This window comes from Fukomys damarensis, unplaced genomic scaffold, assembly GCF_012274545.1.
Source record: "Fukomys damarensis isolate Sample0158 unplaced genomic scaffold, DMR_v1.0_HiC HiC_scaffold_24, whole genome shotgun sequence".
Taxonomy (NCBI): Eukaryota; Metazoa; Chordata; class Mammalia; order Rodentia; family Bathyergidae; genus Fukomys; species Fukomys damarensis.
In genome coordinates, this window is record NW_022900936.1 from 12,278,812 (window position 1) to 12,306,586 (window position 27,775).

General features: G+C 35.1%; 2 protein-coding genes across 2 annotated transcripts; both read right to left on the bottom strand.

Annotated features, from left to right (window-relative positions):
- Nucleotides 1-9,327: 9,327 nt before the first annotated feature.
- LOC104851433 (keratin-associated protein 20-1-like) lies at nucleotides 9,328-9,504 on the bottom strand. The gene has a single exon (XM_010608600.1). The coding sequence runs from the start codon at nucleotides 9,502-9,504 to the stop codon at nucleotides 9,328-9,330; it is 177 nt and encodes a 58-aa protein (XP_010606902.1).
- A 6,747-nt stretch (nucleotides 9,505-16,251) lies between these two features.
- LOC109117554 (keratin-associated protein 20-1-like) lies at nucleotides 16,252-21,505 on the bottom strand. The gene is made up of 2 exons (XM_033768158.1): nucleotides 21,433-21,505; nucleotides 16,252-16,334 (listed from the first exon to the last, which is right to left on the bottom strand). The coding sequence occupies exons 1-2, from the start codon at nucleotides 21,503-21,505 to the stop codon at nucleotides 16,252-16,254; spliced, it is 156 nt and encodes a 51-aa protein (XP_033624049.1).
- Nucleotides 21,506-27,775: the final 6,270 nt, after the last annotated feature.

Consider the following 27,775-nt stretch of genomic DNA (forward strand, 5'->3'; position numbering starts at 1 on the left):
ACAAAAAAAAAAAAAAAAAAAAAGAGAGGGACCAAACTCTTTGGAAAAATTAATACTAATGTTGAGGAAAAATGCTAACTGGTGATATCAAACCATCTTTTATGTCAAAATAAATTCTCAAAAAAATGAGAAAAATTGTACACTTAAGGAGGAACAAAGAAGCTAGTTTTATGTTTCTCACTGGTCAAATCTGACTTGTTTCAGCATTAAATACTGATAGTATCTCAATCAATTAAATTATAACCCATTTCATAAAATGTAAATCTATTTATATTTACAGCTATATCCTCAGAAGTGTAACATAAAAGGCAAAAGCATTTTGCTAAGTGTGAAATACTAACTAATACATGCAGAAGAGGCAACACTTGACAACTACCATGGTAATAAAGTGTTCATCCATGAAAGTTTTCTAGGTGCTACACACCTTGTGGATAAATACTTGGTGGAAAATGAATATTTACATAGTCTCAAAATAATTCATTGAATATGCTTATTGATCATAAAGCAGTGAAATATACTCTGCAGTAGACACAAATAGAAGCCAACACCATAATCAATTACGGTTAACATTTTTAGTGATGGAATAAATCACAATTATGCACTACCTGAGAAAAGGTAATGAGAAGAACACAGCATCATTACTCTCACATTCCTGCAGGAAATGCAAAAGCTAAATCTAGCCACGAATTAAAAAGCCAACACAGAGGGCCAGTTCTCAAAGTACTTAGTCTGTTATCCTCAAAAATGTCAAGGTTATGAAACTCAAAGACAGACTAAGGAACTATACAAGATTGAAGGAGATTAATGAGGCAGTAACTAAGTTCACTACATATAGATAGAGAGATAGTGCTATGTTGAATCTTTTTACTGTAATATTCAATCTTGTGATGTTTTACTGTACCCGGATGGGGTCACATGATTAGGTGTAGTAATCTGTCACAATGCCATTCTTGATTTGATGGTTGTTTCATGATTATGGAGGAAAATGGCCTCCAGAGAATTTAAGAAATGATATTCTGGAATGATGACACATCACATCTACTAATTAATCTTAAATGTTTTTGGAAATAAAATAATATATTGCAATACTTTGCAACTTTTCTATGAGTTGAAAATTATTTTAAAATAAACAAAAACACTTTCAAAGTCAATATCTCTGCTCAAAACAAGACAAAGAAAAAAATCTCATGTGGTTATTTCAATAGAGAAGTCACTTAATAAAACTAAAGACTAATTTAAAATGAAAACTATTAGGAAACTTGAAATACAACAAATTTTCTTTCAATAAAATTGTATGAGTATTGATATAACACTAGAAAGAGTTTTAGCTTTTTAAATATATATTGGTAAAAATTGACCAGGTGGTTTACATGATTTATTGAAATGTCAAAGACAATGATATATTCAGATAATGTTGAGGAAAGGTAAAATTAAAAGACTTACATATCTGCAGCCGTGATTTATCATTATACTTCAGTAGTAAAGACTGTTTTATTGGTACCTGATGGAAAAATATGAAGGGTCCAGAAATATCAACAGTATGCAGACACTAGATAGGAGAAAAAGGTATGCTTCAGACACGAGGGAAAAGAGACCCTTTAATAGGTGTTATTGGAAGGCATTTTTTTAAAACATGTGACCTGTATCCCACACTGTATGAAAAAATCAATTTCAGATATTGTTTTATTTCTGAAGGTAAATTTTAAAAATATATAAAAATAGAAACAAAACTTATAGGAGAAGTGGGAAGAGTAGGGGAAAGGAAATAAGGGAAAAGAAAAAAATATGAGAAAATGAAAAAATGGAATAGGGAGGGGTGGAGGGGGTGAAGGGAGGGCAGGGGTATGGGGACAAAATGAGAACCAAGATTGTCATGCAAAGGCGCAAGATCCCAATGATGAATGTAACTGCAGTGTATACCTAAAATGTACCAATAAACTCATGGAATTGTTTTTCCATTGTCACAGAAAATTCTACTGAGCAATATTATACTACTAGACTACTGAGAAAAAATAGCCAGCTGCCTCCAGCATGGCTGACATCTGCTGGAGAAAACACTCTTCCTCACAAGTACTCTTAAAATACAGCAGCGTACCTCTGGCCATGCTCTAACAAAGCCTTATCAAAGGAAATGTATAATATGATCTGTGTGTTTATTTCAAATAGGTACATGCTAATTAGGAGGTTTTTGGTCATCTCTTTAATGTATTATGACATGTATTAAAAATTCATACTTTCCAAAAAGATAGATTTGTGTTTTTGATATGCAATAAAAAATAAATAGTAGAGCAAAATGGGATAGTAGTTGCAATACTTTGGAAAATCCTTTTTTTATTGAATAAAATAAGCATACACCATATATTCAGAAATGTTATGATTAGGTAAGCACAGCAATACATAGCAATACACAGCAATACACACCTTAATCCATTGATCAGTCCATAGCTTAATGTGCTCCTGAGAGGTGAAATTGTTGAAAGTCTTGGGTCACTGGGGCGTGACCTTGTTCAGGGTATTACTGTATCTGGTTCCTCTCCCCTCCCCTCCCCTCCCCTCCCCTCTTCTTCTCTCTGCCTCTCTTTTCTCTATGCCCTTCCACCATGTCACCATAGCCAGTCAACTATGCATGAACTGACCCACTCAAACGCTGAGCCAAAATGTTCCTGTCCTCCTCTAAGTTGCATGTGTCAGACATTTTTCCTTATGTTGGGAAATGGACTGTCAGGATTCATATCAGGATCCCTTAAGCTAAATCTTTTGGCTTTAATATTTAAGGATTGGGGTGACACGTTATGGATGCCTGGAGTGCTAACACCAATAAATAAATACATACTTTTTTTTTAAATTTTATTGAGTTTATTGGTACATTTTAGGGATACAGTACAGTTACATTCATTGTTGGGATCATGTACCTTTACATGGCAAGTCTTGATTCTCATTTTTTCCCCTTACCTCTGCCCTCCCTTCACCCCCTCCTCCCCTTCCCATCTACAAACACTTTATTTTCATCTTTTCATTCTCTCACATTTTTTTCTTTTCCCTTTTTGTTCTTCCCCTACGCATCACACCTTCCCTACACTTTTAGCTCCTTTCTTCAAATTTCTAAATGTCAGTAATCTTACTAGAGTCTTATGCATTGTTGCAGAATATTCACACCAGGGAAACTATTTGGTATTTACACATGTGTGACTTATTTATTTCACTTAGGAGTATATCTTCAATATGTTGAAAAAGAGAGCATTTCATTTTGGCCATTCGTATTCTGGTCATTTGCTCTGTCAAGCCCAAAGAATGCCAGAAACGAGTGACAGTGATTGTCACTGCATCCTGCCTCTTCCGCAGAGGGACTCAGATTCCTATCAGAAATGCTTCAACGCCATTCTTACATAAGAAGCAAAGAGCACCATTTAGTCACAAACAATTTGACTCTGAAATTAAGATAATGGAGATGGTTAAATAAAAATATTTGGATGGTCTCAGTCATGCTAGTTAATCACTCAAAAAGAAAATGTGATTTTTGCCCATCTTATTAATTTTCTTAATATTTTCAAGGTGTTGAATGTGTGTTGGACAATTTGGTAAGTGTTGGATCTTATGTTACTATTTGATTTCTAGTACCTTCAATTTCCACACTCATCGTAACTGTGCAAGATCATTAAGGTAACAAAAACATCATGCGGAAAACGAGGAAGAGAATACTTTCCAGGCAGTGCTGTAGCTGTGATGCATGACTTAATCATGATTTTGATTAACACATATTTGTTCGTATTTCTGTTTTAGATAACAAACATTTTCAATTTTGAATATGCTAGCTGACATACCTTGTGAGAAAAACGTGATCATTCTTCTTTAGAAATCTTTCAGAATTTCTCCATCCATAAGGTGAAATGAAGTCTTCATAACTATGGTTACTTTGCCACAGAACAATATCAGGATCCTTGAAGGCAGGTATTTTGGCTTTAAGATGAAGCATTTTCTCAATAAATAAAAAAACAACTCAATTAAACATGGCAGTAATCTGAAGAGGCACCAAAGAGAGCTACAAATAACAAGTAGACAGAAAGATGCCAAGTATTATAATCTATTAAAAAATTACCAGTTATAACAACAGCGAGATACTGCTACATCTCCAGTGATGCCAAACTGTAAGACACTAAATAAAAACACCAACTATTGACAAAGCTGAGGGGCAATGGAATACTTGTTTTCCCTGATGGTAGTGCATCTTCCTACTCGGAAGAGAGTGTGCTAGTTTCATACAAAACTAAACATGCTTTTCTTTGCAATCTGGCAATCCATGCCTTAATATTTACCCAAAGGAATTAAAAATGTATGTACATATGAAACCCTGTGCATAGAGATTGCAGAAATTATTCCTAATTCCCTCAACCTGGAAACAATAACAATGCCCTACATTTCATGAGTGGGTAAGATGTAAGCCTATCTTGAAAATTGAAAATTCTTGAGCACTAAAATGTAATGGCCATTTGAGAGATGCAAATGAAAACAATGCTGAGATTCTACCTCATTCCAGAAAGAATGGCTGCTATCAAGAAATCTGTCCATAACAAGTGCTGGTGGGTTGTGAGGAAAAAAAGAACCCTTCTCCATTGTTGGTGGGAGTGCAGACTGCTGCAACCACTGTGGAAATCAGTGTGGAGACTCCTCAAAAACCTAGGAGTAGAAGTCCCATTTGGCCCAGATATTGCCCTGCTAGGTATCTTCCCAAAAGAATTAAAAGCATCCCACCACAGCAATATATGCACACCCATGTTTATAGCGGCAGAGTATTTAATAGCTAAATTTTGGAAACAACCCAAATGCTTGTCAACTGGTGACTGGATAAAGAAGATGTGTGTGTGTTTTTTTTAATATAGTACTACTCAGCCATAAACAATGATAAACTAGAGAAATTTATAGTTAAATGGATGTGTGTCGAGGCTATACTTTTAAGTGAAATTAATAGTACACATGTGGGCCAGGGATTTAGCCTGCCTTGTAAGCACAAGATCCCAAATTCAATCCCAGGTACAATAATAATAATAATAATAATAATAATAATAATAATAATAATAATAATAATAATACACAAGTGTGTAGATATTGAATCGTCTCTCTGAAAATGTAAACTTTCAGAAATGAGGACCAAAGTGTAAGGAGAAGGGAAAGGGGAGGAAGAAGGGAAAGAAAATATGAGAAAAGAAAAAAACCCTAGAAACAAAGCTTTTATAAATAGCAAGGAGTGGAGCGGTTGAAAGCAGGGCAAGGGAATGGTTAAAAGCAAAGACTAAGATATATCAAGCACAGGTACAAATTCCCAACAATGAATATGATCATAATATATACCTAAAATGTAACAAGAAAATTAATAAAAAAAGAAATTAACTATCAAGGTAAGAAGAAACACAGAAGACATCTGAGTGCATGTTGTTACATTAAGGAAGCCAATCTGAAAAGACTACATACCTATGATGACAGTTACGTGACATCTGAAAAAAGATGCAACTATTTAGACAGTCATATGGTTAAGGGTTAACCATATGTTTTGGAGACCACAGGGAAAAGTGAATAGCTGAAGTAAGGGATAATTTCAGGATAATAAAAATATTCTGTATGATACTGTAATTCTGTGGATGTGGTAGTATGCAATTTCAGTTCCACAGAATGTGGAATGGAATGTAAACATTCAGCTAATCATAACGCATCACTATTGGATCGTAATGTAATACATGTTCCACAGTTATGCTGATAAGAGAGGAAAGTGGAGGTGGAGAATATATGGGAATTTCCTTTACTTTCTGATCACATGTCTTGCATATCCGAAACCAATGAGTAGTATGTACTTTTTTTCAAGAGCAAATGGTTATGAGAATTCTGCCATGTTCAGCTGTTCTCAGGGGACAGCATGCCTTGTTGGTCAGATTAACTTCCCCTATTTTCATGGTCCTTACAAAAACTTCATTCTTGTATATTCTACCTCATGAAAGTACGTACACATCTTAATACTGGAACGTGGTGAATTTTCAGAGATAAAATACTTCTTAATCACAATTTGATTCAAAAATCACATGGCACTCATCTGAGTTTTGCTCTTATAGCTTACGTAAAAGAGCCTCTAAACTCTTATGTATTAAGAATTTGATTTCCAAAGCAGCAATATTTGAGGAGAGCCCTAATTAGAGATAATTAGATCAATGGACTGAAACTGAAACAAAATAAATCCTTTTTCTTTTGAGCTATGCATGTCAATATTTTGTTCCAATTACAGAAAATGAATATATTTTCCATTACTCCTGTTTCCATTTTGTAGTAGCCCTTAATAACATCTTTTCTGATTTTGAAGGCCGTGGATTTTATTTTTGCTAACTTTTGAAGCTAACCCAAATAGATCCAAACAAATAGGCTTTTTTGGTCTATTTTTAAAAGATTCATAAATTTTCCTATTTGTGTCTCTTCTGCTGTATGTGTACAACTTCAATAGAAAGCATAACAGAATTTATTTAACCTATTCTTGCAGATGATTTTTATTTCTGACTTTTAATGATCATGAATACTGTGGTCAAAATCTTTTACATTATGTCCTGCCATGCAAATGTAGGTATCTAAGGCAGTCATTGCTATAATAACATTGCATTTAAAAATTGATGTCTTTGTAGATAAGGAGGGGTAGAGGGGTGGAGAGGTTGAAAGGAGGGCAGGGGAATGGGGAAAAAATAAGAACCAAGATGGATTATGGAAAGGTACAAATTTCCAATGATGAATGTCACTACATTGTGCACCTTAAAGGTACCAATAAAATTAATTGAAAAAACAAAACCAACCAACAAACAAAATCACAATTTACCACATCAAAATTTAAAATTTTTGTGTTCCTGTTTCAATTAAAATTATATAAAATGACTCCTCAAATCTCAATGACAAATAACTTTAATTTTTTTTCATGTGATTTTGGGCTGACCAGGATTAGGTTAATGCTATCTGGGTCTTGCTGACGTGTAGATGGATCTCAGTTTTCTACAGGGAACTCATATCGTCCATAGAGTGGGGGTTCAGTAAGGCGACTTCTCTATGTGAAACTTGTAAAAACAGCAGAGAAATCACAGGTACGCAGGCAAAAATCTCCTTTACAAGAATGTGTGCCGGCCCTCAATATTGTGGTTTGAATGTAGAACGTCCCACAGAAGTCTCCCTAATTCAGAGGTGGAGCTTTGGGAAGATGACTGGATCGTGAGAGCTCTGTATGTGGCAGTGAAGGAATCCACTGACGCATTCGTGCCTCAGTGCGCTGTTAGGCAGTAGGACCTGGCCGGAAGAGTCGCGTCACTCACAGCATGCCTTTGGAGGGAGGGTGCGTGCGCTTTCCTGGGTCCTCCTTCCTCTCACTGTTTCCTGGCTGCCACTGGGCTTACTGCTTTCCTCGGCCACGTCCCCCACCATGCTGTTTCTTACTCATAGTCAGCTGAGCAGGGACAGAATTCTCTGAACCGCGAGGGAACTGAAACCTCTACTCTGTTGTGTGTGTTGAGTACATTTCGTCCAGCAACGAGAAAGCCGACAGTTCAAATCCCAGGCTGACCCCAAAGACGCGAGGCGCTGATGTACAACTCTGACCCCGGGGAGCTAAGAATCACGGACGCTGGTAACCATCCTTACAGGGGAAGGGAAATATAACCCTGCCCTAGTGGTGAGCGAGGGAAGCATAATTTCTGTTGAATAACCAAAACCCAGAAGAACACAAACTATTGTCCACTATTTGTTTTGGTAAACAATGTTTTATGGTAAGACATTGAGGCTCATTCATTTATATGTGGACTGTAGCTGTTTTCGACACCACAATGGCTGCACTGAAAAATCCAACATATTGACTAGGCGGCTCTGCGCAGAATGTTGCTTGCCCCAGACTGGTGATCTATGAGTACAGGCATTTTTGGGGTACATCTCTACAGCCAGTAATGCTACAGCAGAGTCCACTGATTTTTTTCATGTTCAGCTTTCTACCTCCAGTTGTTCCAGTACTCACTGAACTTCTACATTTTCTGCCTTTTATGCTTACACTATTTTAATAGTCAGTTACAATATACACTGTTCTTTCTTTTTACTAATAAGTTTAAAGCCTTAAATCTAGATTCTTTTGTATTCAGGTTTTTATGATGTTCTTATTTATAACTCATTTATGTATATTAAAATATCAAAAGTAAATAGTTTTATATTATACAATTAAATTTCATTTCTATTTTAAATAATTATTTTTGAATGTCCATATTTTTGTGTCAATTACTTTTATTTTGCTTACATATATTGTAAGAGTGTAATTTAAAAATAAATGTTTTCACTATTTGTCTAGAAATTTTATTTTCTTTTCTTTAAGATAAAGTTTTATATTTAATATATTTATTTGTTATATAATATGGGCAGTTGAACGTGCATAAGTCAGACGTGTTTGTAGGTCCAAAAATGTTAGTCTTATCCACCTTTAACAAGAAGGTTTGTGCAATGCGTATCGCTTTGTGCTTTCTGGCAGTCCCCTTCCCATCACCACTGCTTCTTCTCTTGCTCGGGACATCCTGGACTACGGTTGAGCCCTGTACTACTGTGCGCTATAGCACTGTGCAGTGAGCACACAGCAGCACAACTATGGCAAAGTGAACTACTCCCACCATTTGTGTGCATCTACAAATGTTCATAACGTCAGGTCCATTCCTATCTGTGAAAGCTGGCAACCTGAATGTTTGTAAGTCGTGGACTCACTGTGTAAAAACAGATTTGTGTAATCTTTGGGAATGAATTTATACTCTTACCCATTCAGCAGTTTAGATGCCTAATTGTGGCAAATGAGACTCCTCTCACCTCCACATGTCCTCCTAAGTTCCTCTATCTTTTCTTCTTTCCTTCTTTCCATAACACCCCACCACACACTTGTGACTAATTGCTTACAAATACACAAACGTATAAGCAAAATTCATAATGTAGTCAAACAGTAAAAAAGAAAAATTTCCAATGAAATATAGTTTATTAAATACATATTATGCAAAACTTGAAAGTCAAATTTCATCACATTTTACATAACATTTTTTTGAGGTGGGTGCTGGGGATTGAACTCAGGTCCTTGCGCTTGCGAGGCAGGCGCCAGAACCACTGAGCTAAATACCCAGCCCTTACATAACATTTTAATCAATGCTGATGAATCAAAATGACATGCTGAATCTTACTTTTTAGATAGTTGTTTGATGTTTCTGAAGATGTTTGACAATTTATCAGCGAAAACATTGTGGATAACTCCAGTGAAACAGGATTATAGCTAATAGGCTAAGAAGCTAGGGAAATTCCTCAGTAGAAGCCAGAGGACCAGTATCTTCTATAGCACAGAGGGTGGCCGTAGCCATAGCCATGATAGCTGCCATAACCATAGCCACCGTAGCAACCATAGCCACCATAGCCATAGCCACAGCCTAGGCCACCATAGCCATAGCCCAGGCCACCATAATAGTTTCCATAGTAGCTCATGGTGTCAGGAGTGGACTGTTCTGTTAAGGATCAGGAAGTAGGTGTCTTGTGTCTGGATGTCACTGTCTGCCATGTGCCTTTTATACCTCCATGGTGATGGGCAGGGAAACCACAGGCATTGTAACATCATATTATCTCACTAATGTGGGTCAGACAACGTCATCCACATACTTATTTATTGGGAAAACACATCTTTCATAGTTGAGATAATTTTGTTCCTTTGTAAGGAACCCATCATATAATTATGGGCCTGTAAAATGAAACACTTATTCTATTTACAAAGCTCTGATTCCTCCTATATTTAGTGCATAGTGTACAATGGAGGGGACTGATTGCATGTTAAGTTGCAAATCACTTTTAAATTTTGTTTCCATTCCTCCAGAGATTTCTCTCTTTTTCTCCTCCCTCCCTCCCTTCTTCCTTCCTTTTATTTATTGACTCTTGCTCATGAGAAGTGAACTAGTTATTAGTTATTATTGATAAATCCGAGGCTCATTGCTATAAATGTGTACACAGTGGGCATTTATTCTGAATTTTTCCTTGATAAATGACTTCAAATGTCACATAAATTAAATGGAAATTTTAGGAACATAAATTCAGTATATTTTATGATTCTCCTTGTCACATACACAATGCATTGTGGATGTGATTGTGAAGCATGCCGTAGTTAAATTGGATGCTTCATCCTCAATCCTTCCTTGCTTTTTTTGTTTTTCTTAAATCAAGGTCTACTTTTGAATCTGGCTAAGGGTGAATGCATTGAAACATACTCTGTGGACAGAGGGACCAAAGGTATCGACATTGGTAACCATACTCAACGAGTAAGGAATGTCTAATGTTGAATGAATATCCTTATAATATAATGCTATATAATATCTTCAGGTGACATACTTAGGGTGACATATATTCCTTTCTATTAGTTTTTTGGTAAATAATATTTTATAGGGAAACATTCACAAACATTTGTTCACAGAAGTCCTGGGAATCCTTTGACATAATAATTGCAGAATTGATGTTGAAACACTGACCTGCAAAATTCACAATAATGACTATTATTACACATCTATATTATTGACTCTTTGTTGTTGAAAGGGTTTGCTTCCGATGACTGAGGTGTAAGAACACTTATATTGTAATCAGGAATCAGTAATGCTGGGTCACTGAAGATGTATGATTTTTGCCAAATTTAGCTTTTAATTCTAATTGTTCCAATACCCACTAAACCTATATTTTCTGTCTTTTCCAGTCTGACTTCTGACAGTATTTTGCATTATACATTTTTCTTCTTTTCTATTAAACTTAATGCCTTAGAGCTTATGTTTGTGCACATTCTCTTTTATGATACACATATCATGTGTCTTATTTTCTGCATATAAAAATTTTAAGAGGAATTATCCTTATCTCATGTACATGATAAACATTTTTTTTAATTCATTCATTGATTTTTTTAACTCCCATGTTTTTGTCTGATTAATTTTTCTTCTTCCTAAAACTATCATTTATTGTGAATGATTAAAATATATATTTTAACTATTTTGCTTATAATTTTTTTACTTTTAATGTAACATTTTTATTATCAACATTTTAATTACATAGATGATTTTGATTGTTTGAATTTATAGTTTGATGTGTGTTCCTAATCTGTCCTTAACATAGCTTTACATTTTCTTGCTTCTTTTTTTTTTTTAATAGAGAAATCATACTGAAAGCCTTATTGTTTTTCTTCTTAGGTAGCATATTTGCTTTATGTGCCTAAAAGAGATTTTGAGAGAACATTTAATTTTCAGTTATTGATATATACCTATGTGTAATTTTAATTAGCATTCTACTTCTTGATAGAGAGTAGCTTTTAGTACTTGTGAAGAGAGGTCTTTCAATAGTTTTTATAAAAATATATAATATTTTTCTGCTAAAAATGATTTATTTTTCTTCCTTTACCAAATTACATGCATGTTTTTCCATATCTGAGATACAACTTGTCCTTTATATTCTGCTCATGTAATTTTTTTATTTTTTATTTTTATTTTTGGTACTGGGGATGGAACTTGAGTCCTTATGCTTGTGACGCAGGTGAACTAAATCCCTGGCCCATCATCCTTTATATTCTAGTTTTTCTTTTTTTTTTTCTTCAGTTGACTGTATCATATCAATATATGTTTCAGTAAAAACAATTTGCTTCATATAATTCAGTTCTTTTTTTCTCATTGAGTTCATTGGTTCTTTTTAGGTATACAGTACAGTTACATTCATCATCGAGATCTTGTACCTTTGCACAGTGTATCTTCTTTATTTTTTTCCCTGTTCCCGTCTGCCCTTTACCCTTCCACCCTTCCCTTTGGGTTTTTACATAATTTAGTAAAGTTAAGAAATTGTAAACATTTATCATTTGAAGAAAATTGGAGATAATTCCAGGAAAACAGGAAGCTACAAAGCTGCGGAAATTCCTCCGTAGAAGCCATAGGACCAGTATTTTCTACAGCCGCCATAGCCGCCATAGCCCAGGTCACCACAGTAGTTGCCATAGTAGCTCATGGTGTCAGGAGTGGACTCTTGTGCTGAGGATCAAGCAGTAGGTGTCTTGTGTCTGGATGTCACTGTCTGCCAAGGACCTTTTATACCTCTTTGGTTGAGGGTGGAGAAACCACGGGCAGAGCACCATCATCCATATTATCACATTAATGTGCTTTCTATCGCATTTTGTCACATGTCATCCATATCTTTATTTATTGCAAAAACAGCCCTATTGTGAAAACCAAGGCAATCTTGCTCCAATGTTAGGAATTCATGATATAATTATAAATATTTTAAATTAAATTATTACTGTTTTTATGGCTCCAGTTCATTCTATAGTTAATTATAATTGTATATATCATATAATATAATTCTATAGTTAATTGTGTGTAGATGACATGAGTACATGTTACTGCGCAAAGTGTGTTTTCCATTCCTCCACAGTGACTAGTTTTGCTTGCCTTTCTCCCCTCCTCCCCAATGTGATGTCAGTGGCAGTTTATTTCCTGACTGTTGAGCCTCAAGCTGAACGACCTAGTCACTGTTAACCATCATTGCTAACTTCTTGGTTAGTTACTATCATGTGTACACAGTGGACAATTACTATGAACTTATTCCTTAAGCGTGTTTTTAAACTTTCTAGAAATAATAGTCTATTTTATGAACAGAAACTCTGCTCTATGCTGGTCTTTGTCATTTCATCTCAACATATTGTAAATATGTTCCTAGGAAACTTAGGCCCTTTAGAGCTATGTGTTTTTGTGCACAAAATTTTGTGATATTCTTGTCATGTATCTCATTTTCTGCATATTAAAACCTCAAGGGAGATTATCATTGTCAAATGTACATCGTTAATATTTTTATTTTAATTAATTTCAGTATTTTTGAATCTCTGTGTTTTTTGGTCTCAGTTACTTTCCATCTTTCTAAATAAAGCTGTCATTAATGTGAATAACCACACAAAAAAAATTTGTTGCTATTTGCCTTTGAACCTTTCTTTTCTTTTCTTTTTTTTTTTTTCACTAGTAACATAGTTTATTGTAGAGTATTAGTTGTTCTCCCTCACTGGCATGTGACTGGGAGCTGTGCTTCGTGACCACAGCCAGCATTAAGTAAGAATATATTGCACCACATATATCACTTAGCCAGGAAAAGGTAAAAATCTAAAGTGCTGTTTCTATCGAATTTTGTACCACTTTTTTAAAAAATTTTATTGAGTTTATTGGTACATTTTATGTGTTTACTTTATTATGTGGGCAATTACATTTGTGTGAAATTTTAGACTGATGGCAATTCGCAGTCACGTCTCAAGATATCATTGCATTTCTTCCAGTTGTCTTTCTTTCTCTAGAGAAGCTTTACTGCCAGTCTTACTGTTTGTTTCTGTAGGTAACATATTTATTTTATCTACCACGATTAAGATTTCCCATTTGTACTTCGTTTTCAGGTTCTGAGTTATATATACGTGTAATTTTAATTGGGATTCTGCCTCCTGGCAGTGAAGTGCTTTTAGAATTTGTGGGTAGATTTCTTTCACCAATTTTGAAATAATTTTCTATTCAAAACTAGATTTGCCTTTTTTTGTTACCTACGTGAATGTTTTGTCCTTTCATAAAATCTGATCCAGTGTTTATATTTTCCTATTTTATCTTTCAATTTTTCTTTTTTTTAGGTCAGTATATAGTATCAATGTAAGTTCTAGATTAATTAATACACTATGTTGATTGAACTCTGCATAATATGATTCATTTTTTGAAGAACTAGAATTTAAATTTCATTTATGGTGAATTTTGCCCATTTCAATATTTATTTTGAGAATTTCCTTTATTATCTTTATTTGTCAATTATGTTGATTCTAAAATTTCTCGATTACAAGCGTCAATATATTGTTCTAATTTGTTAGCTTTCATTATGCTACTTCTTTTCCAGACTTTCACAGGGCTTCATACTCTCTACATTTTCATTAATGTTTAGGAGATCTAGAACAGTATTGGGTTTCATCACAGAGGAGTCTGTGGCTGCTCATGGGCTCCAAGTCCCTGTCTATTTTTCTGAGCTGGTTGCCGTGACCCTTGCTTGTCCTTTGGTTACTGTGCAGGCTAAATTTCAAAGCATCACCTGAGATCAGAAGTTTTCAGCAATCCTGGAGAGAATGAGAAGATCTATCCAAAAGAAAGAATGAAAATAAGAAATAATGGAAGAATGAGAGTACAAAAGAAAGAGAGAGGGAGGGAGGACAGGAAAGAGGAAGGAAGAGAAGGAAAGGAAAGGGAAGGGCAGGGAAAGGAGGGGAAGGAAGGAAGAGGGGGAGGGAGGGAGGGAGTTGATCGCCGTAACTCAAGTGAAGACTAATGTAGCATAAGGTCCTTCATAGGCATCTATCTATCTGTTTGAGGTCACACTATAGGAGATGCTCCCTTTTCAATTAAAGAAGTATTTTCTTAGCAAATTCTGAACTGTTTTTTTTTTCCTCATCCCCTTGAAATGGATATGATTTCTATTTTTTGAATGATCCCATTTTTTTCTTTTAGGAAACAGAGCCCTGCCATTTCAAAATGGGTAAAGTATCTCAGTGAGAAATTTTGCTGGCTGTTAAGCTCAGTATTTTACATAGTACATAGTGTACAGGATGGTATTATGTCTCCAACTGTGGATTGCTAGGCTTGAGGGGCTGCAGGGATATAACATTCTGCTGATTTTTACTTCTGCCGGCAGCCTTTTCCATGGCTTGTGGAAACAACGAAGTTGGAATTTCAATCAACTTATCAAAAATTTTTCCATGTTCACTAGATCTGTACCTTGAATTCTGACTTTCTTGCTGCATTTGATTTTATTTGATGGTGTCAGTTTGAGTTTCACAAAGGAACCAAATCTCTTTGAGGATTGAAGCAACTTTAATCTTGTGAAAATCCGTATTCATGAACAAATACATTAGATAAATTTCAAGGTACTGGGAAAAATTAAAATGTGACATTAATTTGTTAACAAACATCTTCTGATTTTGAAAAAAAAATATTCCTGCTATGGACAATAGGTAATTCTTTTCTAAAGAGTTAGAATAAATTGGTGTATTTTGAGCCACTATTGGGAACCACAAATACAAGCCATAAAGTCAGTACCATTGGTGACATTTAAAATATAATATCTGTTATGGTTTAGATTTTTAAAATGTCCCTCAAAGCAATCAAGCTCTCTGAGGCAGGGATTTTGAAATGTGACCATATCATGGATGTGCTGGACTCATCGGTGTATTTATCCATTCCTGTCACAGTAGCTATGTGTGTTAAGAGCTGGGGCCTGCGAAGGGCTGGTCATTGTGTGGCGTTGCTTGGGATGGCTCCATCTCCCTTCCTGGTTCCTCCTTTCCCTCTGCTTTGGCTGCATGACCTGGACAGAGTTCACTCTACCCAGGTTTTCCATTGTGCCATTTCAGCCTGGGAACCAGTCAACTCTATACGGACATATACCTCTCCTCCCCTATGTTGTGGGTATCAAGTGTTCGTCAAAGCTAGTACATAAGTGTGTACACATAACCAGTAATCATTCTCTAGGCAGGATCCTATTTTACATGAGAAACATTTTTCAGAGAGAGAGCTCCACCTGATAGAATCCCACCACGGGTATTGTAAATGCCACAAAGCACACAGATACACAAAAAGTATGAGTGAACTGATGTGAACATTGATGTTATTTTAGAAAAGGAGATGAATGCATAAAAAAATCAGAATTGAGAGAAAAGATATATAAAAACACATTTGTGTGATCAATGAGAAATAATTGATAATTTTACTTATTCTGATTACACACCTAATTTTCACTAGTTTCCTCTCTTTTTCTGTCTTAATATCTTTCTTGCCCCAAACACAACAAATACACGTGTGTCTAATCACACACAAACAACTGAACATATAACCGAAACTCATCATATAGTAGACATCAAGAGCAATAATTATGATGAAATGTAGTTTATTTAATAATCTGTTTATACAAAACTAATGTCTAATTACATTTTACATAGTATTATAGAAATAATATTAAAACTTTTCAATAACCTATTGCATCATTCCACAGTTACCGATGAATTAAAAAGACATGTTGAATTTTTTTGCTTTTTACATATTTCAGTATGTTGTTGCTGTTTTGAAGATATTAAAAATTTATCACATGAAGAAAATTGGAGACAATTCCAGTAAATCAGAAGGTTATACCAATAGGCTAGGAGGCTGTGGAAATTCCTCAGTAGAAGCCATAGGACCAGTATCTTCTACAGTACAGGGGGTGGCGACAGCCATAACCATAGCCACCATAGCCACCATAGCCTCCACAGCCTAGGCCACCATAGCCACAGCCCAGGCCACCATAGTAGTTGCAGTAGTAGCGCATGATGTCAGGAGTGGACTGTCCAGTTGAAAGTCAGGAAACAGATATCTTGGTCTGGATGTCACCATCTGCAGGGGCCTTTTATACCCCCTTGGCGGTGGGTGGGGAAACCACAGGAAGTGCAGCATCCTATTATTTCACCAATGAGCTTCAGAGAATGTCATAAAGATCTTTACTAAAACAAGGCCCTCATGACTGAAGTAATGTCTGCCAGGAATCCACCATCCAATTATGTATCTTAAAAAAGAAAATCATGTTCTATTTACAAGGCCCTGGTTCATTCTATATTTGGTTAATTGTGGACATATGACATGATTACAAGTTATGGTACTAATCATGAAAATAGATATCATATTTTCATTTTTGTTTTATTTCCATTCCTCTTCTCTCTCTCTCTCTCTCTCTCTCTCTCTCCCTCCTTCTTTACCTGTCTCTCTCTTTGTCTCTTTCTCTCTATCCCTCTTTTTCTCCTTTCTTTCCTCCCTCCAACGCTTCCATTCTTTTCATTCTCTTTCTTTCTGTCCTGCACTTTCTGAAATTCTTATCTCTAGCAAGCTACTTCTTGAGCCTTACCTATGACAAATGAGCTAGCTATGGACTATTGTTGCTAACTTTGGGCTACATATTATCAAATGTGTGTGTAGTGAAAGTTTAATCTGAACTTACTTCTTTAGTGAATGATTTCAAAGTTTCCGAAAAATAAGCAAACATTTTATGGATAATAACTCTCTAAATTTTGTACTTCTCTTTGTCACTCCACATAAATGCACTGTACATAAAATTGTGAGACTTCATGGTTTAGGTGGATGTTCAATCTACAACACTTACTTATTTTTTTAGTGTTTACATTTGAATAGACAAGGGGCACAGGAATCTACTCTGTCCACCTTGATCTTAGAACAAGTGACATCAGTAGCCATACTCAAAGGGGTAGGAACATATAGTCCTGAACAAATGTGAGAAAAAAAAGAATAATTCCTGCTGTTGAATAGCCTAATTCAAAGTTATACAAACTCTTATGAATCATTTGTTTTGGAGCATAATATTCTATAGGATAACATTCACTTTCATCCATTTCCATGTCGTCTGTAGCTACTTCGACAACAAAATGCAGAACTGAGTGTTGAGATACTGACAATAAAGCCTCCAAATCCCAAAATATTGGCTTTTTATTCTGGGAAAATAGTGCCTGTCCTCCCTTAGCTTATGCAAGATAACTTGCATGTAGACATCACTTTTCCAAAAGTTAACTTTTTACCTCCAGTTGTTCTACTACTCACTGAACTCTTATATTTTCTGACTTTGATAGATTCATTGACTTATGACTGTCTGCTGAAATATATTTTTTCTTTCCTAATGAGGTTATAGTATCCTAGAGCTATGTATTTTGTGCATATGTTATTTTTTTATTTAGGCTTTTCATGTGTTTCATGTTGTGCATATGAAAAACTCAAAAGGAATTATAATTGTTATAAACACATGATTAACTTCATTTTTATTTTAATTTCTTTACTTTTTAAAGTACTTTTTTGTCTCAATCACTTCTCTTCTTCCTAATAAATCATTTCTAATTTTGAACAGTGGAAAGAATAAATTTTCTACTATTTGTCTTGTGACTTATTATTTTCCTTATAGTTATGAACATACTTGACATTTTTCTTATGTTTTTTACTTTATTTTGTTATACCAGCATTTTTTACAGTAATCCTAGATTGTTGGCTATGTATAAATTGTCCTCAAGGTATTATTAGTTTGTTTTCCAACTCTCTTCTTTATATAGAGAAGTTTTAATGTTAGTCTTTCTATCTCTTTTACATAACCTTTATTTTATCAAAATTATGATTTCTCTTTTACACTTAATTTTTGTGTACGGAGGTATATGCTTACAGGTGATTTTATTTATTTTTTACTTCTTTCTATTACCTTTTTAATATCTTATTTTCTTAATCTACATTTGTAGTATATAAGTTTATGTTTATCTCCGAGGGTATTTGCATGTACGTGACAACGTGACTTTTTTAATCCTTTACTCCTCCCACCCAAATCCCTCCATCCATCACTAGTCTCGATGGATGGCTTTGAATGTCTTTCAACAATTTTGAAAAGACATGCAAATTTTCCTATGCCACAATGATTCTGCTTTTTTTTTTTCCTCTACTCAATTCTAAACATCTACGTGATTTTCCATTTCATGAGATCTTACACATCCTTTATACTATTCAGTATATTGTGTCCACTTTTTTTTGTGCTTCAGTTAACTACAGTTAACATATTACTGTATGTTTGTCTTTAATTCACCTAAGTTTATTGAATTTCTATTACTTTTTAAGAACTAGAATTTAAATTTGATTCTATGCTGAATTTTTCTAGTTTTATATGTATGTAGTGAATTTCCTTTAATTTTCCTATGTTTATTAATTCTATCTATTTTAATATTTCAAATTCCAATGTGTTGTTTATGTTTTAGTTAGTTTAATCAACTGTGGCTTCTATATTTTCATACAGGTTTTCATGTACTCAGCATTTTTATTGAAATAGTAGACCATCCTAAACAGTACTAGATTTCACTATATAGACTTGTGTGGTTTTTAGAAAATATGACTGTCTGAGTTTATTGAATTATTAACAATTTTACTCACTATTTTGACAACCAGAAGTTAAATGTATGTTTTACTGTATGTATTGCAAACATTTTAAATTTTTATTTATTTATTATGTCTATTGTAATATTTCTGGTTTCCTAACTGCAATATGTTATTCAGTTTTAGTTATATTTTATTAGGTTACCAAGTTTTCATACGTCCACAAAATTTCATCTATCAATGTTTTTACTAATATTATAGGGGACCCAAAATATACTGAATTTCACTATAGAATTTTGTTTTAGTCTCACCGAGGCTCTTGGAACAGGTGTGATTGTCTGGGGTGGATGTAGCGCCCTGTGCTTGTAATTCTGTTATTCTGGAAGTTGAGTTGAAAGAACACCTATGCTTAGAAGCTTCCGACACTGCCCATAGAATAACACATTTATCTACAAGAAAAAAAGAGGCAAAGAAAGAATGAACTCATTATTTGCTCGTCAGCTTGATATGGACAAAATTTCTATCTTTTAAAATATTCCAGACTCCTCTTAGGAAAAAGACCTCTGTAATTCAAGAATTTGTAAATTATCTCAGTGAGAACACTTGTTTTGTGTTAAACCCAGAATCTTGATGTTACATCATTTCTCGGATTTAAAGTTTTTATTTATTGTTACACATCTTTGCAGCCCAGAATGATCAGATTCTCTGTGGGGAGTTGGTCCATGTACACAATAAAATTTAATAAGTTTTTTTGTCCCCTGTCCTACCCCCTTCTCTCATTTCTCCAGCTATTGATCCCCTATGTAGCCAACTGTACTTTGGTAACCTTGGGTGTGCATAGAAAATTCTGCTGATTTTACTTCTCCTAGCAGCCCCTTGCCTGCCTTTCAGAATCAGGAATTTCAACCTACTTTTCCAAAATTTCTCCATCTTCAGCACATTGACCTTTTTGATCGTTACATTTTCTATCATCATTTCATTGCATCCGATGTCTCCTCCATTGGAGATTCCTAAGAAACTTAATTTCATTTAGGTTGGAGAAAATTTTATGTGGGAAAAACTCAGCATGCACGAGTACATACATTTAATAATGACCAGGCTTCTGGGCTAAAAAAATAAAAAGCTAATGTTTGTTACTGTGCATATTTCTCATGGTTTTGAAGAGAATTATTCTTGGCATGCATACTACATATCTTATTTTCTAAGTAGAGTAAATTCGTATGCCGAGACACTATATTATGTATCATGCTGGCATGCCAGAATTTCACTCTGACATTTTCAATATAACTCCCGTGATGCTTTAGGTCTAAAATGCCCCCACGAATACTCATGGACTCAGCCAGGATGTTTGAACGATACCTGGATCATGGCAGTGTGGTACTCAGCCGTATTTTCACCCACGAAGGCTTCAGCCTTGATGTGTGCTGTCAGAAGGTGGGGCTTGGTCCGATGCCGGTCCCTGGGGTCTGACCTGGCACAGTTTGTCTCTCTGCTGGCTCCACCCTTGTCTCTTTGCTTCTGGGCTGCCGTGGATGAAGAGTTTAAATTCTAACCAGGCCTCATCACCGAGCTGTTTCTGCTTTGGAAGCAGCTGACCTTGAGCCAAAATAGATCTCTTCACCTGGAAGTTGCGTCAGCAAGGAGAAATGTCCCAAACAAAGCCTATAGTCAGTCTCTGGTCAGAAAATTAAAAAAACAAAAAAAAGGAGAAGCATTTTCGGGATGCAGCTCTAGTAGACAAAGTCCAACCATTCATGTTGCAAATGACACAAAGCATGGAGGTACAATTTTAACTGAATACACATATTATTGTAGAAAGAGCTGTTTATTAAAAAATATTAAAGTGCATTAACATGCAGAAATGGATGTGAGATTAAAAGACAAATTTGTATGATCTCTGAGAAAAAATTGATTTTTTTACTCATTCATTTTAGACATCTATCTGAAAAGAGCTCCCTAACTCACTTCTACACTTAACTCATCACCTTCTTTCTTTCTGCTTTTTTTTTGTCTTTGTCACTAGTAAGAAAAAATCACACATCTGTGACTGATAACATACAAATATATGCATATATCAGCAAAGCCCATAATATGTTAGAATAATAACAAAACATGATGGGATATTGTTTATTTAATAATGTATCTTTTTATATAAAATTAAGTCAAATTTGATCATATTTTACATAGAATTAAAAAGATAATACAGAAACTTTTGTTTACATTATCACATTATCCAACTGATACTGATGAATCAAGGGGCATGTTGTAAGGTTGGTGCTTTTAGATAATTTAGTAGACAGTTGGTGTTTGAAGCAATTTTTAAAATTATCAATAGGCAAAGAAGCTGTGGAAATTCCTCAGTAGGAGCCATAGGACTAATGTTTTCTACAATACAGGGGATGGAAACAGCTGTAGCCACCATAGCTACCATAGCGACCATAGCCACCGTAGCCACCACAGCTATAACCACAGCCTAAGCCGCCATAGCCAGAGCCCAGGCCACTGTAGTAGTTGGTATAGTAGCTCATGGTGCCAGAAGTAGACAGTTCAGTTGAGGATTGGCAAGTAGCTGTCTTAAGTCTGCATGTCATTTTTTCTGCAGGGACCTCTTATACCTCCTTGGTGGTGGGTGGGGAAACCACAGAAAGTGTAGTCATTATTTGACTAAGGTGCTTCAGAGAATGTCATGATTATCTTTATTTATTGAGAAAACAATGTCCTTATAACAGATAATTTTTCTCCTATTTAGGTATTTATGGCCCTTCACAGAGAAATCCTTGTTCTGTTTTCAGTCCCCTGGGTTATTCTATATTTAGTGAATTATGTACATATGAACTGACTATACAATATGATGCAAATCATGAAAATGGGAATCTCATTTTAATTTGTTTTGTTTTAATTCCTCTGTAAGGACATTTTTTCCGTTACTTTTCTCTTCTTTCCTTTCCCCTACCTCTCTCAATTCCCCTACTCTGTTAAGCCTTTTCTTCCTATTTCACATTATCAATTATACATTTCAATCCTTATTTACACTTTTAATTTTTCATACCAGAGAAACTATTCAGCATTAACACGTGTGCCCTAGTTATTTCACTTGAGTACATCCTCAATGTGCATCCATTTAGCTATAAATATCTCTAGTTTCCCCTTCTTTATGGCTGAGAAGTACTCCATTTTATATTAAAAGGAAAAAAAATGCAGTTTCTTTATCCAGTCTTCCGTTAATGGGAAACTAGGCTGTTTCCAAATTTTAGCCATTACAAGCTGTATAGCTATAAACATGGGTGCAAAAAAGCAGGAGAAAGTATAAGTGACATAAAAACACTGTTCACAGAATTTATGGCAGAAAACTTGCCAAACAGAGTGAAAGAATTTGACATACAGATGAGTGGGGCATATAGGACTCCAACTAGCCATAATAAAAAATAAAATCTACACCTAGACATATAATAATCAAGATCCCAGAAACTCAATAGAAGAACAAAATAACACAAGCAGTTAGATAAAATAAACAAATCACATGCAAAGGAAAGCCCATCAGAATCACAGCAGACTTCTCAACACAAAACTTCAGGTTGAGGAGAGCCTGGAGTGAGGTACTTGAAGCCCTAAAAGAAAACAACAGCCAACGTAGGCTGATGTATCCTGCAAAACTGTCTTTCAAAGCTGGATGGTGAAATAAGATACTTCTACGACAAAGAACACCTAAGTAGCTTCATGAATACCAAACCAGCACTCCAAATAATTATGAACAATATCCTAGAAAAAGAAAATCATGGCCACAACTGCACAAGGCTCAACAGAGCAAATCCATCAGGCAAGGCAGGAAATTAGAGAGGGGAAAAATAAAATAAATAAAAGAGCCAACAACAGGAAAATACCACGACAATGATAAGTCAATGCATATCAGTTATCACTATCAATGCTAATGGCCTCAATTCGCCAATCACAAGAAATTGACTGGCGGAATGGATTAAGAAGCAAAATGCAACAATATGTTGTATACAAGAAACACACCCAGTTCAAAAAGAAATGCACAGACTGAAAATAAAAGGATGGAAAACAGTTCTACATGTTAATAGAGCCCAGAAAAAAGCAGGGGTAGCTATCTAATTTGTAGACAAAGTAGATTTCAAACCAAAACTAAATAAGAGAGAAAAAGAAGATCACTACATCCTTGTAAAGGGAACAATCCAAGAGGAAGAGATGCCAATTATAAATATATATGCACCAAACACTAATTCCATCCAACTATATAAAACAAATATTAATGGACATGAAACACCAAATAAGCACTAATATAATTGTGGTGGGGATCTCAATACCCCACTGTCACAAATGGACAGACCATCTTGACAAAAAATCACAATGAAATGCTAGAACTTAATCAAGCTTTTGAATGAATGGACTTAATAGATGTTTACAGAGTGTTCCATCCCACAAAATCAGAATATACATTCTTTTTGGCTGCACATATGTCATTCTCAAAAATAGACCACATGATAGCTCATAGAACATTTTTAAGCAAATGCACAAGAACTGAATTTATCTCCTGTATATTATCAGACCATAGTGCAATCAAACTGGAGATCAATAGCATAAGAAAACTGCAAGAATTCCACAAACACATGGAAATTGAATAACACTCTCCTAAACAACCAATGTGTCACAGAGGAAATTAAAGAAACTAGGTAGTTTCTACAATTAAATTAGAATGCCAATAAAATATACAGGAATCTGTGGGACACAATGAAAGCAGTTCTACTAGGGAAATTCATAGCAGTGAATGCCCACTAGGAAAACAGCAAGCTCAAACAAATAACTTAATGTTGAAACTTAAGCGCTTAGAAAAAGAAGCACAAGACAAGCCCAAAAAGCTCATACAAAGGAGGAAATTATAAAGATCACACATTCATTCATTTAAATGTAATATCAAATTGTTTTGATGCCTCAGTGGCAGAATTGAGTATTGAGACACAGACTGCAAAATGAGGAATATTATCCCCTTTGGCACAATGTTTACCTTCCCCTGACAGAAGCACAGGGACAGTGATATTAGCTGTGTGTGCACTTCGAACTGGTATTGCTAGATCATAGAAGAGGCTTAACACTTTCCAGTAATTCAACATTTTCCTCCTGTGTGTCCCCCACGCACTAAACTTTTTAAATTTATAACTTTTTTGGCTTTGTTGACTTAAGACCATCTGTCTCAGAATATGTCAGTCTTCCTTAGAACTTTAGTACCTTACGAGTTCCATATTTTTGTACAAATTTTATGATACTCTTGTTATGTACAGTATTTTCTTTATTTTAATACTTCAAGAGCAGTTATGATTTTTAGGTGCAAAATTGACACTCATTTCTATTTTCATTAATTTCGTTATTTTTGAATATTCATGTTTTTGGCTCAATTGCTTTCCTCTTTCCTAAATGAATCTAATATTTCTTACTGTGAATAATTAGAAAATAACTTTTTTCTTGTTTTTCTTATAACTTTTATTTTTATTTTCTTTACGTAGTTTTATATGTTATTAATGTTTTTATATAAATTCATTATATGGGCTGTTTTGAATGTATAAAATTCTAGATAGGTATTTTTTTTTTTTTTTTTTTTTTTTTTTTGGTACCGGGGATTAAACTCAGGTCCTTACACTTGCGAAGCAGGTGGTGGAACCACTGAGCTAAATCCCCGGCCTCTAGATAGGTAGTTATGAATAGTCACTACCTCACATGTTATCACTTTGTCCTCCAGCTCTTTCTGTTTCTGTTGAGTTTTGTTATCAGATTTATCATTCCTCTTGGTAGATAACATATTGGTTTTGTCTACCTAAATTAAGATTTCAGCTTTGCAGTTAATTTCTACCTACTGAGTTATGCCCAAATGTGATTTTAATTGATACTCTGCCTCTTGGCAATAACTGGCTTTGACAATTTGTGGATGGATGCCTTTCAATGGTTTTGAAATATCATGTAATATTTTACCATTCAAAGTGGTTTCTGGTTTACTTTCTTCCTTTACTGGGTTTCGCTTACAGCTATGATTTTCCATTCCATGAGATCTGGCACATTCTTTTGTATTCTCTTCAATATTTTATATTTCAATTTTTCTCATTTTGATATTTGCTTAAATTGATATTAAGTTGATATTTGCTTAAACTGATATTTTATGTTTGGTTCAGTTTAATAATTGACCTACATTCATTGAGCTCATAACTATAATTACCACATTTCTGAGAACTAGATTTTAAGTTTGTTTCTATGGGGGAAATTTCACACACACACACACACACACACACACACATGGTAAATTTGTTTTAATTATCCTATATTTATGAATTAGGTCTATACTAAAATTTCTGTTTGTCAAACTCCAATATGTTGTTCATGTTGTAGTTAGCTGTTATTTTCTTTTATTCATTTTGTATAGTTCCACTGGGATTTACATTCTCAACCTTTTTATTAGATTGTGGTGGATCTAAAACAGTTTAGATATTTTTGTGGTTGCTCCTACCCTTTTAAAAAAATGTGGGCTTGTCTGTGCTGGGTTTGGTGGCTCTTGATTACTCTGGAGACAAAGGTTGGAGGATCACTTGAGCTCAGAAGTTTTAGTCCATCCTGTACAGAATAATAAGATCCAGTTCTCTTGTGTGTCTTCCTTACTCTGTCTTTACTGATAACATAACAACCAGACCCATCTGATTAATCAGAAATATGGTAATATATCAGTAATGTAATATAACTATGACAAAACATTATTTGTGATGAAATATTTTATTTAATAGTATACACTCTTTTAGAAAAATTGAGAGTAAATCTTGATAATATTTTATGTAGCATTACATTTTTTTAAGAGCAGAAAAAATTTATTGAAGGAGAGAAAGCTTCTGTCTAAGGGAGACAGAAGGGGGACCAGAAAGTGGGTTGCCCGCTCATCCCACTTTTCAAATATGTTTTATACAGCAAAGCTACGTGGTGAGGTGGGTACAAAGTGGGACAAAACTGTAAGACCCAGTGGAAAATTACAAGGTGGGCATGAGGTGGGGCAAAACCATGACCAACCAGTAAGATTACAAGTACAGTCACCAAGGTGATATTGATTAAACAGGCATCAAATGGGGGAACAAGTCACATAGCAAGCATATAAGGATTTTCAGTAAGGGTGGGGGTCAGGGATATTTCCTGGAAAGCCTGGATTAAGACCTTGGCCCCCCACCCAGGTGAATGATACCTATTTAGAATATCAGTCACTGCTATTTATCCCCAGGGGAAGCACAAGGATAAAGTAGTTTCCTTCTTTTACAATTATGGCCTTCAGTGAATGTGTCTTGATTGTCTACCATGTTGGCTCCTTGCTGTGTTGGCTCCTTGAAGGTGACCCTATCTAACTGCCTATGAGATATCTAATAGCTTACATATCTGTAATTTTCCTCCCTCTGAAGAAGTACCCCTAACTCCTCAGAGAAGGCAAAGTGCAGCATTAACATTTTAATAGAATTTTTTTCTGCAAATTATTACATAAAACCCTTGATAGTGATAAAATGGTGTACTGTTTTATTTTTTATATTTTAGTACATACTTGTTATTTTTGTCGATATTTAGAAATTTCTTATGTGAAGAAAATTAAAGATAGTTTTATTAAAATGGCTGAGAAGCTGTAGGCATTCCTCAGCAGAAACCATAGGACCAGTATCTTCCACAGCACAGGAGGCAGCAACAGCCACAGCCACAGCCACCAGAGCCACCATAGCGACCATAGCCATAACCAACATAGCCATAGCCATAGTCTAGGCCACCAGAGCTGTCGCCCAGGCCTCCACAATAGTTGTCATAGTAACTCATGGTTTTGTGCCCAAGTTGTGAAATCCCCAAGAAGACCACCAGGAAACTCTTCTGATGTAAATACACGAGGAATTTATTGCAAGCTCGAGCCTGGACTCCCAGTGTCACCGACACAGCGGCTTCAAACTGGAAGTCCTGACCCACTAAATTAGCCTATTTTTATAGGGTTTGGGTGGCTTGAAATTCTCTTTATTCTATTGGCTTTTTTTTTACAATTTCTGCTGATTCTATTGGCCTATAATTCTAACTTACTATTGGATATTATAAGATGTAATGCTTCAAACTTATTGGCTACTATTTGGGCGCGGGCAGGGGTTTACGCGGGAGATTTATCTTAGTCATCTAACTGCCACAGCCGGTTTCACCATACTTTGACCTGGCTGCAGTTTCTGGAATAAACCGCCCAGTTGCGATTCCTGGAAACTGCTCAGTTGCAATTCCTGAAAAACTTGGTTTTTGGTTAATCTATTCTTCGGCAAAGGAAGGCTATCTTCAGAGTTTAAAGGTCAGCCCGAATAATGGAGCATCTAATCTGGTTTAGCTAAAACGGAGGGACTTTGGCCTCTTTTCGGTTCCTCAATGGTGTCAGGAGAGGACTGTTCTGTTTAACAGCAGATCAGGTGATTAGTTTCCTTGTTGTGAGTGTTACCATCTGCACACAGCCTTTTATATGTCTGTCATGGTAGTAGGGTAAACCAGAGGCACATGTCAGGTCTGTGTTTTAAATTAGTTTAGAATTAGAAATATTTAGAATATATAATTTATTAGGCAAAAAAAGCCTTTATAATTAAGAATTCTTTTCTATTATGTCATGATTCTCATAACAAAGTAGACATCTTTAATAAGCAAACTTATTTTCACACTGCCAAGTAATACATCTACATTTTTCAATTTAACTCCTATGATTACTTTCCACAGGAATCTTATTGTCTTTGTGCTCTTAATTATGACTACGTGTT

Excerpts from the sequence above, each read along its gene's own strand:
- LOC104851433 (XM_010608600.1), bottom strand. The coding sequence starts at position 9,504 with ATGAGCTACTATGGAAACTATTATGGTGGCCTGGGCTATGGCTATGGT.
- LOC109117554 (XM_033768158.1), bottom strand. The coding sequence starts at position 21,505 with ATGAGCTACTATACCAACTACTACAGTGGCCTGGGCTCTGGCTATGGC. Across the intron at positions 16,335-21,432 it reads AGGCTGTGGTTATAGCTGTG|GCTATGGTGGCTATGGTGGC; the intron begins GTGGCTACGGTG and ends TAGGCTGTGGAG.